The following is a 12,201-nucleotide window of genomic DNA, read 5'->3' as shown; positions in this document are numbered from 1 at the left end:
GTTTCCTTCCACATAAAGCTTTGCAAAAACTGCATAAAAAGCGCTTGCAGGAACAAAAACATAATATTCCAGAAACACGCTGTGTCGGTCCGATCAGCTGTTCATAACACTTCCTACGTTGGAATAGACGTCAGCGCGAACTTTTGCATTTCCGCCATTACCTGCCCGAAACCGGAAGTGACGTCATTTTCGCGGAAATGTAGTCTTTTTTGCGATCAGGGCCTCAGGGCCTATACTGCTCTTTTTAAAAGTTATCTTTGACTTTATGACTTTCTGTGTCGTTTCTGGGATTCTTAGGACTCATATTGCACTGCTGGAAATAGTTTATTTTGATGCATATGCTGCTTTTTTGCAAATTTGCAGTATAATATTTATTTTAGTTTTTCCTGCAGTGTATAAAAATTGGTGTATTTCAAAAATAAAACTATGAAGACACTCAAAATAAATTTCCTGTGGTGGGAAACTATTTTGTGCAACTTTTTTGTATTTACAGTTTTGAGGGATAAGACTCTTAAATTTCTCTAACTACAAATATATGTTAAAAAATCAAAAACGATTTTCAATTTTTTTGTAGTTTATTGCACTTTTTTGCAATTTATGTAATTACTATGCACTTAATGAATACATATTATTAAAATCTGGGCTATAATGGTTGTATTGATGTATAGCAACTTGAAATGCTCCCAAAAATGGCTCCACAGCATGTAAAAATATAATATAAGCTCTGGCGGACTTGGTTCTATGGTAGGTCTTAAAGGGTTAATCATTCAGAACACTTTGTAAAAGTAACAAAAAACAAAAAGTGAATGCAAAAGTGCATAAATATTTATTGTACATGTTTGATGTGTGTGGCAGGGCGTGGTCTGCTGTGCCGCTGCAGGGGAGGTGGACCCACCTCAGCGGCATCTGCAATCACGCCTCTCAGGCGTAAAGTCTGTGCTCTCTCGGCTGTTTCTTTTTTCTTTTCTTTTTTTTTTTTTTGTATGTGTCGGGCTGTGAGATGAAAAGCTACAGCCGGCTGTGTGGGTACAGCAACTATGTGTGAAAAGTGGTCCATAACGTAATGCTTCAAAGTGTGTTCATGCGAACATTGTCGGGTCTGCTTATGAACTTCTGCGCACAGCGTCTGCAAATTGGGGCTGTACGAAGTCACCTCATCTTTACACAAAACTGTAAGCTGTCATCTGTGAGGCACGAGCGGTGTTTGGTTTTACCATAGTTCATGGTGGAGAATGGCTGCTCTGCTGAGTTTTGCTCTCTGTAGCCGTTTGAATGGCAAACTACACTGATTAGCGGCGGCATAGGCACACTTAAAATTTCTTCAGAAATTTTCGCTTTCTAGTTTCATTTACTCTTTCTAAATATACATTGTCAACACATATTTCTACTTCAATGTTTTTCTTTTGGTTTCCAAACAACATAAATTTGGTTTTATCTAGATTCAATGATAATTTATTTATATCAAACCACTTCTTTAATATTGTTAATTCCTGTGTGATCATTTCCAAAACCTGTGGCAACTCCACACCTGAACACAGTATATTTGTGTCATCTGCAAATATTACAAACTTTAAAATCTCCGATACTCTGCAGATATAATTTAAGTACATAATAAACATTTTTGGACCCAGTACTGAACCTTGAGGTACTCCACAAGCTATATCCATCAAATTAGATTTATATTCATTTATTTGTACATATTGTTGCCTATTCCCTACATAGCTTTTTAACCATTCCAAAACCACTCCCCTAAACCCGTACTTTTCCAGTTTTTTTAATAGAATTTCATGATTAACAGTATCAAACGCCTTCTTTAGATCTAAGAAAACTCCGAGCGCATACCTCTTATTATCCATACATTCCGTTATCTTTTCCATTAAATCTATCAGTGCCAAAGCTGTTGATCTGTTGTTTCTGAACCCATACTGACTATCTGTCATTAATTCATATTTTTCCACAAAACTGTCAAGTCTTTTTATGAAGAGTTTTTCCAGTATCTTAGAGAACTGGGAGAGTATTGACACTGGTCTATAGTTTGTAAAATGATGTCTTTCACCGGTTTTGTAAATGGGAATAACTTTAGCAACTTTCATTTTTTGTGGAAAAACTCCTTTTTGAAACGACAAGTTGAATATATATTTTAATGGTTTTACGATACCATCAATAACTGTCTTTACCGTTACCATATCAATATCATTCCAGTCTGTACTGGTTTTGTTCTTAAGTCCTCTAACTATGTCATAAATCTCTTTCTCTTCCACTGCTCTTAAAAACATTGAGCTACTATTCCTTTCAATATTTTCACCAGTGTCCCTTTCTATTCCATCAACCTTTATTTCTTCTGCCAGTTTTGGCCCTATGTTTACGAAGAATTCATTAAAGCCATTTACTATCTCTTCCATGTTATTAATACTTCTTGTCCCTTCTATAAAGTACCCAGGGTAATCATTATTCCTTGATTCATTTTTGATTATTCTGTTTAATACATTCCATATATCTCTTGTGTTATCTTTATTGTGTTCTAACCTTTTAATGTAATACTCTCTTTTACAGGATCTCATTATATTAGTTAATTTATTTTTGTAAGTTTTATACTTCATTTCAGTTTCTATTGTTCTCTTTTTTATGAATTCTCGATATAGGGTATTCTTTTTTTTGCTGGCATTTTGTAGTCCTTTTGTCATCCATGGTCTTCCTGCATAATTGTGTTTCCTATTGATTTCAATTACTGGGCAGTTTTTATCAAGTAATGTGTTAAATGTTCTTAAAAATCCTTCGTAAGCTTTATTAACTTCTGTTTGTTCATACACAATATTCCAATCTTGCTTTAAAAGTTCATTTCTAAGACAATTTAAGGTCTTCTCTGTTCTTATTCTTTTGTAAATAATCTTATGTCCATCGTTGTTCACTTTATAATGGCATTTATAAGATGCAAAGACTGGTAAATGGTCACTTATATCATTGATTAACAGCCCACTTTTTATCTTTCCTTCTATTATATTTGTAAATATATTATCTAATAGAGTTGCACAATGAGATGTTATTCTGGTCGGTCTTGTTATCAGTGGAAATAAACCGATGCTGTACATGGAATCAATAAATTCTTCTGTACTCTTATTATGATTTGGATTCAATAAGTCAATATTAAAGTCCCCACAAATGAACATTCTTTTCTGATTTATATTTGTAAATAAGTCCTCCATATTATCCTTAAATATCTCAATCTTAGATCCTGGTGTTCTATATATACAACTGACAATTAGGTTTTTCCTTTTTTCTATACTTATTTCCACTGATAAACATTCCATCACTCCATCAATAACAGTTGTCATTCTTCCCATTCTTTTGTACTTTAGGTTTTTATCAATGTAAAGTGCCACCCCACCTCCTTTCTTGTTGATCCTGTTTACATGAAGGAATTCATATCCATTTATTTTAAAGTCTTCTTCTTTTCCAGGAGTTATCCAGGTCTCCGATATGGCTATCACATTGAATGGCTGTTCAAACTGTGTTATGTAGTCTTTGATGGATTGAAAGTTTGCATATAAGCGTCGACTATTAAAGTGAACCATTGTTATACCCTGTTCTACCTTGAATTCCTTTTTAAGTTGCTCATTTGTATAATAATTGCATTCATTTGTCTTATTGTTAAAGAAATTACAATCAGGATCTATGTTGCTGTCATACATCAATGTCTTATTTTCAATATCTATATGAGCTGTTAGTTGAAAATTGTCAGACATCTGCGTTGGTTGTGCACTTGGACGGTCCCATCATATTTAGCACTGCTTTGCATTTATCAGTTTTATTTTTCTAGTTCAGTCATCTCTTTGATGACTAGAACCTTAGCCTGCTCTGGTGTTCCATTTAACTTAATGAATATTTTACAGTCTGACGTCCAAGTTGACTGTATTTTCTTCTGTTTTTTTAATATTCTTGCTTGTCTTGCAATGTCTGCATTTTTCTTGATTAGGTGTTCATTTAAATAAACATTTGTACCTTTTAGCTTTCTTCCTTGCTTGAGCAGTTCTTTTTTCTGTTTTCTATTAACAAAACGAATGATAATGGCAGGTATTTGATTTTTTCTCGGAAGCGGATGGCATCCCTCAATATTTTTACTGTCCATTTCTATACCTTTGCTTTTAAAGAAGGCCATTACCTGCTCTTCCAAAGAGCGTAGCTCTTGCTCGGGTGGCTCCCCTCTCTCTGATGCTGCTACCCATGCGTATGTCTGATGCTTGGTTTCCAGTCCTGTCACTATCACATCATTTACTCTTGAATATTGTTCCAGATCTGACACCCGTCCTTCCAGCATAGCAATCTTCTTGTCCTTTTCCTCGCCCTGCCTTCTTAGTTCTTTAATATCATCCATTAAATTGAGTATCAGTTTTTGTTGTTTGGAAATTGTTGTTATTTCTTCAGACATAAAGTTTAGGGATTTCTTTATGTCCTCCAGTTCCTCCTCATTAACGTTGCTCCTCCTAGGCGGCATCTTAACGGCGTTAAGGCCCACTGGTTGCGAAGCACCCTTGAGGGTTGCTGAAACCCGGCCTGTCCTGGCAATTAACCTCACTGGTTAATTGCCTTCAACTCCTGGGTTTGCTTTTTTAGGTGGTATTTTGAAAATGATGAGATTGGTATTTCCTTGTGATGGCCCGTTGAAGTCACTGTTGATTTACTTGTTGGTGCCTTGCTAGAGGATCCTGGGCCTAGTGGCTGCTGGAGGATCCTGGGCCTGGTGGCTGCTGGAAGAGCCTGGGCCTGGTGGCTGCTGGAAGAGCCTGGGCCTGGTGGCTGCTGCAGGATCCTGGGCCTGGTGGCTGCTGGAGGATCCTGGGCCTGGTGGCTGCTGGAGGATCCTGGGCCTGGTGGCTGCTGGAGGATCCTGGGCCTGATTAAAAGTGTCTCTCTTAAGAGTTAAGTAAACAATATTTTTTTTAACTGTATAAATGCAGGATACATAAAAGTGTGGTGGCTGTGGCTGTGGCTCAGGTGGTAGAGCAGATCAGCTACTGATGGGAAGGTTGGTGGTTCGATCTTTGGCTTCCCCAGTCTACATGCCAAATATCCTTGGGCAAGATACTAATCTCAAGTTGCCCTCCGATGCGTTCATCGGAGTGTGAATGTTTAGTTTGCACTTGACTTTAGAAGTGCTTGTATGAATGGGTGAATGAGGCATTATTGTATAGAGTGCTTTGAGTACTCCGGGAGAGTAGAAAAGCACTATATATGAATCAGTCCATTTACCATTTAAAAGTCACTGCCAAAAACTGATTGCGGTGTCTACCTTGTTACACGAATGTTGTTTGTTGCTCAAGATGACTTGGTAAAATTCATAAGGGATAAATTTGACATATTTTTCACATATTATAGACCAACAAGTTATTTATAGCAGTTTAAATACAAGCAATCAGTTTTTGGCAGACACTCACTTTTTGGCACAACACCTGGTCTTCAGGTGGACGCAGCCTCTGAAATTGGACAATAATAACGGTGACATTTAAATGTCTCCCTAATTCTAAGGTCTCAAGGTTGGCAAGTATGTTCTAGGCTTTAGCCCACATCAGTCTAAAATTATATGTAACCATGAATAACATGTTGCCATGTCCACCAGGGGTCCGTTCTTCATACCTCACTAAGTAAGTTAGCTGGATTTGATTGTTGACGATTTCGCGTGATCTTGGATCGTTCGGTTCTCCGAAGCTCATCCGGGACTTGCTGTCATAGCAACAGATCCGTAAGCGTAAACCTGCTCGGGAGCAGGCTTACTTTATGTAAACAAGATTAGATCGCGGCCACTCAGGTATGTCCGCTTCATGTATACGAAAGCAACAGCGATATTTTACCACTGTTTTTCCATAAATAAATATTATCAATGTAACTAAAGATAATGCAGTACTTGATCCTTTTATTGATATAGCAAAAATACTGAGCGCGCTCCTTCGACATTTTCGCCGACCAATCAAAGGGTTGCCGATCAATGTTTCTACTATCGATGCGTAGCCCCTGTTAAGCCACCCAGTGATCTCACATTACTTCATCCAGCTATACTAATCGTCAACAACAGGTGTGTTCGGAGAACCGGAATAGCGAGCTCAAAGTTAGCGCGATGATTTGATCTTGGATGTGTCATTTGATCTTGGATGTAGTAAGCGAGGTACGAAGAACGGACCCCAGGAGAGACTGGACAGTATAGATGTGAAACAAATATGCCAGCAGTTTATCTCAGTTAATGAGAGGAGAATGCATGTGTTTTGCTCCTTCACATAGTGGACATTGAGTTGTTGTGTGGGGCACCAGTAGTATTAATGTCTGTTGCTGTAACAGTAGTTCATGTTTAGAAGAAAAAAAATTCCAGCTCACTGATTTGATAGGGCAATAGTGTGGCTAAAATGCTGCATTGTCATGGTCTGGTTGGGCACCTGCAGGTCTCAGACAGCGGCTCCTCCTCCTTTAGGCGGAGTCCGGTTGCCCCTCCCTGGCTGACCACCTGTGAGCAATCGTGCCAGCAGTATATCAGACCTGCGCTCTCAACCATTCATCGCCCGAGTATCTGCTATCCCCATAGATAGCACCCGGAGTGGAGATCTCGTTCCCCTCGCTCCCGTCCTCCTGGACCTGGGCCGCCTGCTGCTTACACAACGTGGCCTGCCGGCCCACCGCTCACCTGCCTGCCTCCCCACGCCTCGACCGCTTCCGGGCTTTCCGCTCCACCTGTCCCCTCCATCTGAAACCAATGCCCCCAGTCCCTACCTAGTCCTGTTTCTACCTCCCCGCTGCCCCCGCTGTTCAGCCGTCTCCTAGAGGTGTCTAGGTCACCCTCATTATTCACCGACGAATCCTACGCGCCACTAGTGTGGTGGCGTCACTTTGTTTTTTACCTTTGTTTACCTGTGGGCGGAAATAAATCATTTGTTCTCTGTCACCTCGCTTCCGGGTTGGTTTCTGCACCTGTGTCCATCCCTGTTCCCTCGTGCCGCTGGGCCGTGACATGCATAACTTTGCTTTCAGCGCCGGGTTAAGTAGCTCTTCAGGTAATCACTCCGATGGAGAGCAGGTGTGCCGGTGATGGCCAAGCCTGGTGCTGTGGTCCTGTGTGTGTGTGGAATGTGTGATTCCACCACATTCCACACACACACAGGACCACGGACCATGACAGTCTTGATGTGAGCTTCTACTCAGGGTTTTTTCTTCCAGTTCAGAGCAGAAATATTTTTGTTAAGATACTGGAGGTTGTTTTCCCCCCACAATTTTAATTATAAGCTAGATATATTTCTACTAATGAAATTCGTTTGCTAACAGCAACAGGGATGAGTCAGTGAGTCAGCTGGGCTTGTGAATCATGATTCACGAGTCAGTAAAGTGATTCTCGAGTATTGAACGATTCGTTCATGATTCGCACAGCACTACTGAGGTGTTCTTCAGTGAACTGGATTACACGACAGAAGGAACCGAGGCCCCGCTGCACTTTTTCGGGAAGGTAAATGTGTTTTTAAGCTACTCTGTAACTACCAGTGTTGGTCAAGTTACATGAAAAAAGTAATCAGTAACTAATTACTGATTACTTCCCCCAAAAAGTAATCCCGTTACTTTACTGATTGCTTATTTTCAAAAGTAATTAATTACTTAGTTACTTAGTTACTTAGTTACTTTTTAAAAACACGATTTACAACCTGAATAGGTGATAAAGCGATAGATCTCTCAGCCCAACTCTACTTTTTCTACATAATCCATCATACAAAATGTAATCAAATGGAAAAGTCTCTTTTTAAAACTTGTTTTATTAGTTTTAATCTTTTAACTTTATGCATCAAGCAAAAATGTAATTATATGCAACATTCACTCACTGGAAGAAATTTGTTTAATATTTAAACCTATTTTCTGCACATTCCAGCACATAAATTTATTTTTTTTTTGTGTGTTTACACTCAGTCTTTCAAATAGATGCAAGTAAAACACAGCAGAAAATAAATAAAGTCAAAGACTCAGCGGTCCTGTTGCTCTATTTTCACCTGTAAAGCAGGAGCAGGGTAGGCGGAGGTTTACCCTAGTGCAGGTGTGCTGCAGCGGTCAGTGGAAGGATATGGCAGCTCTGTGAATTTCCCATTACATCGTTGCTCACTCGGTGCTTGCTTGGAAGTTTAGGGGGTTTTTTTCGCTGTGAAAAGAAGTTTTCTTCCCACGCACAACGGACACTAATGTTTTTGTCACTTTTTATGGAATCAAACTCAAAGTAAGGTCAGTACTTCCACGCTTTAAACGCTGCACGCTCATACTCTTTCCAGTACTCGATATATTATCCATTGTTGATCTGCACACAGCTGTTGTCACAAACGTCGCACGTGCTTACGCCACTGTCATGAGACATTCTCGCAAAAAAAATCACGGTTTTAGTAACGCAGTAACGCAGCGTTCCTACGGGAAAGTAACGGTAATCTAATTACCGTTTTTGCAATAGTAATCCCTTACTTTACTCGTTACTCGAAAAAAGTAATCAGATTACAGTAACGCGTAACGCGTTACTGTAATCTGATTACTCTGTATATAAGTAACAACATTGAAAACTAAGAAATTGATTTGGACAAATTCGGAAAAAAGTGCAGCAGTATTAAACGGGCCGTATGGCCAAAATGCTTTACAAAATGCAAAATAAAGCACAATAACTGTAGGAACTGTGTAAACAGTATTTAACTCTACGTTGCTGTGGGTGTAGTCAGTGCGACTGTGAACACCGTGGCTATGTGAAAAAGATCATTTTTGCCAGTGGCCACCCCGCTGGACACGCCACTGCGAGTGGGTAAGTGCAGGCTAAGAAGATCTGAAATGTAACCTGGAGCCAAACCATGTAGAGCTTTAAAAACAAATAGTAAAACCTTAAAATCAATTCTATATTTAATTGGCAGCCAATGTAGAGATGCCAGTATCGGAGTAATACTCTCTCTCTTTCTGGTACCTGTCAGGAGGCTTGCGGCTGCATTTTGAACAAGTTGCAGGCAGGTCAGACTTGAGTGAGAGATGCCTAAATAGAAAGAGTTACAATAGTCAAGACGTTATGATATGAAAGCATGAAAGCATGGATAACAGTTTCCAGGTCTTTAGATGACAGGATATTTTTGAGTTTAGAAATGCTCCTTAGTTGGGAAAAACTGAATTTATTTGCTTGTCCAGCTTGAGAGTGGAATCAAAAATGAAACCAAGATTTTTTGCATGGGATGTACATTAGCTGATAGTGGGTCCAAACTGTTTCTAATGAGACTAATAGAGTCCTGCTTACCGAAGATTATAATGTCATTTTTTCATGATTTGGAGTGTCTTGGCGACATACATTGCTGGATGTCTCTGATCTTTCTCAAACTGAGAATTTCTGCAGTGTACTATCAGCACCTGGTTTTAGAGAAAGGTAGAACTGTGTATCAAGTGCATAAGAGTGGTAGGAGATCTGGTGTTTGTGAAAAATGGAGCCTAATGGGAGCATGTATAAGGAGAATAAGACAGGGCCCAGAACAGAGCCCTGAGGTGTTCCACAAGTGAGTGTAGCTGGGGAAGAGTATTTGTTACCCAGCATCCCAGAGTATGTTCTGCTCTCCAGGTGAGAGGCAAACCATTTTAGAGCAGATCCTTGAATGCCGACACGTCTTTAGACGATTTAATAGGATTGTGTGGTCGACAATCTCAAATGCTGCGCTCAAGTCTAAAAGAATTAAAACTGTACTTTTTCCAGAGTCAGCAGCTAAAAGCACATCATTGGACACCTTCAGTAGAGCAGACTCTGTGCTGTGGAAGGCTCTGAAACCAGACTGATATTTATCCAGAGTATTATGCATGTCTAAGAATGAGGATAATTGGTGGAGGACAATTTTCTCAAGAACCTTAGACAAGAATGGCAGCTTAGAAATGGGTCTAAAATTGCCAAGAACTGATGGATCCAAACCAGGTTTTTTAGAAGTGGCTGAACAACAGCTTATTAAAACAAGTCAGGAACAGTTCCATTTGAGATAATGCCATTTACAAAAGGAGCAATTGAGTCCATTATGTTGGTACAAGCACAATTGAAACATGCAAGAAGCTCATCAGGATTATTGCAATGAGGAGAACTTTCATCAAAGGTGGCTAAAGGAAATGCAGTGAAGGCAGCTGAGAATTGGGGAGCAGTTTCAGGTGTTATAGGGCATATAAGAGAGGTGGCCTGGGTTTGTTTGGAGGGTGAGTGAGGGGTGGAAATATTAAATAGAAAGAAATTATGATCAGATGGACACACATCAATCACTGCAACGCAGATCACTGAGAACCCAGATGACAAGATGAGGTCAAGAGTGTGGTCCTGCGTGTGTGAAGGGCCGTTGACAGACTGGGTCAGGTTAAATGAGTCCAAGATTTGTACAAATTCCCTAACCAAAGGTTTAGAGGGGCAACACATACGGATATTGAAGTTGCCAAGGATTAGAAGCCTATCAGTGGTTGGCAATGGCACAGATAGAAAATCAGAGAATTCCTTGATGAAGTCGTTGTTAAGGTAAGGAGGCCTATAAACTAGAGCACAGAGTACAGGAGAGGACAGATCCAGCATAAACAGTTGCAGTTCAAAACTAGTGTATTTGCATAAAGAAAGGTAGCATCTTGTTCAGCGTGTGCCTAAAACTGATGAGACTGCAGTTTACACATGATTGGCTGCAGCCTGAATAAAGCAGCCATGCCTGTGGAAGCAAAACATTCTGCAATTTTGCCAGAGATATGCGTGTGTCAATATTAATTTTGGGCTATATCCATCAAAAGTTGGGACATGCAGGTGGAGTGCACATGCTGTCAAAACTAATACAAAAATACTGGATAGTGAATGTAAATTCGGCTGCCAGCAAAATCATCTCTTGTTGTACCATGTGTAGATGCAACAGAGGAAAGTTTGTTGAACAAAAGATCTGCAGAAAGAGTGTATTGATAGCCATGGCTCCATTCTCAAATGTTGGAGTGGACTATAAGTGTTAAAAGAGGACGAGGTCTCCTTAGAAGGTATGGAGTTTTTTACTTGTTTGACCAGTCGAGCAGTATATCTGGAAATTGCATTTATACCCTTAATACAGAATCCTGAGTAAATGCTGTTCCGAGGTTTATCTGTGGATGAGGCCCAGTTTTGACCATCAGATCTGATAATACTACAAATTTTGTTAGTGCAATTCAAGAGTTGAAAGAGAGGTTGACTGAGCTGAACCATGCCAAAATTCTAAATGCTTTTGTTCAGGATGGCATCAAATGGAACTTTAATGCGCCTCTGCCTTTGTGTCGTTGCCCTTATGATTAGTATTTGATCCAAGTGATCTTCGTGTCAGGAAAAGGAAACTGGTACAGTACCTGTCAGAGTTGTTCTGTTAGAGATGGCTTTCTGAGTACCTACTTCTGATGCAAGAAAGACAAAAATGGATGAGGACTAAAGGATGTCTTATACCTGGAGATAATATCTTGATTGCAGACACTCCAAGAGGATCATGGATGATGGCGAAGGTCTTAAGTGTTGCGAAAGGTTTAGTGTGTTCTGTGAGACTACAAACAAAGTGTTTTGGAAAGGCCAGCGGCAAAACTTCTAACTTAAAAACATGATCCAAAACTTAAAATAAATAAATAAATAATAATAACAAAGGTCAATCACGTGGACCAATATGGCAAAGCCATAATATTCCACTTGGTAAAATAAATCTAATGGGCATCCTTCTTGGCCTTCAGACAATAATTCTGAATCCTCAATTTAAAAAAACTAGGATGCGAGCTTGTTTCCGGCTCGTAACCAGCGCGCTCTGCCATCAAAGGATGAGCTTTGATCAATGTAGTCATGTGACTGATGCAAGCCAGGTCCTTTTATTTAGCATATTTGTGATTAATAGTTAAATGTTTTTGTTCCAAACCTTTAAAAAGAAATTGCATCCAAAAAAGGGAACTTGGGGCACCCATCAGGAAAGGGGCAGGTGCTCAAGCCCTCCTCCCTAAAAACATGACGACAGAAGAGCTGAGATGATGATAATAATAATGGATTGCATTTATATAGCGCTTTTCTAGGCACCCAAAGTGCTTTACAATTCCACTATTCATTCACTCTCACACAATGGTGGAGGCAGCTACAGTTGTAACCACAGCTGCCCTGGGACAGACTGGCAGAAGCGAGGCTGCCATATCGCGCCATCACCAGTAGGCAGTAGGTGAAGTGTCTTGCCC

The 12,201-nt window shown here is 39.8% G+C and overlaps 2 protein-coding genes across 2 annotated transcripts in view; one reads left to right on the top strand and one right to left on the bottom strand.

Annotated features, from left to right (window-relative positions):
• Positions 1-12,201, top strand: part of LOC147334038 (polymeric immunoglobulin receptor-like) — a 419,044-nt gene that overhangs the window by 95,261 nt on the left and 311,582 nt on the right. The window lies entirely within an intron of this gene.
• Positions 3,806-4,492, bottom strand: LOC147334049 (uncharacterized). The gene has a single exon (XM_086286703.1). It carries the CDS (start codon positions 4,490-4,492, stop codon positions 3,806-3,808), a length of 687 nt encoding a protein of 228 aa, XP_086142829.1.

Source organism: Aulonocara sp. 'chitande type north' Nkhata Bay, linkage group LG3 (assembly GCF_057382095.1).
Source record: "Aulonocara sp. 'chitande type north' Nkhata Bay isolate Kocher_YH1m ecotype deep benthic linkage group LG3, A_spYH_male_GT1.1, whole genome shotgun sequence".
Classification (NCBI taxonomy): Eukaryota; Metazoa; Chordata; class Actinopteri; order Cichliformes; family Cichlidae; genus Aulonocara; species Aulonocara sp. 'chitande type north' Nkhata Bay.
Note: the sequence above shows the minus strand (reverse complement) of the source record. Positions and strands in the feature narration are given on the sequence as shown.

Coding starts and splice junctions, on each gene's coding strand:
- LOC147334049 (XM_086286703.1), bottom strand. CDS start 4,492: ATGCCGCCTAGGAGGAGCAACGTTAATGAGGAGGAACTGGAGGACATA.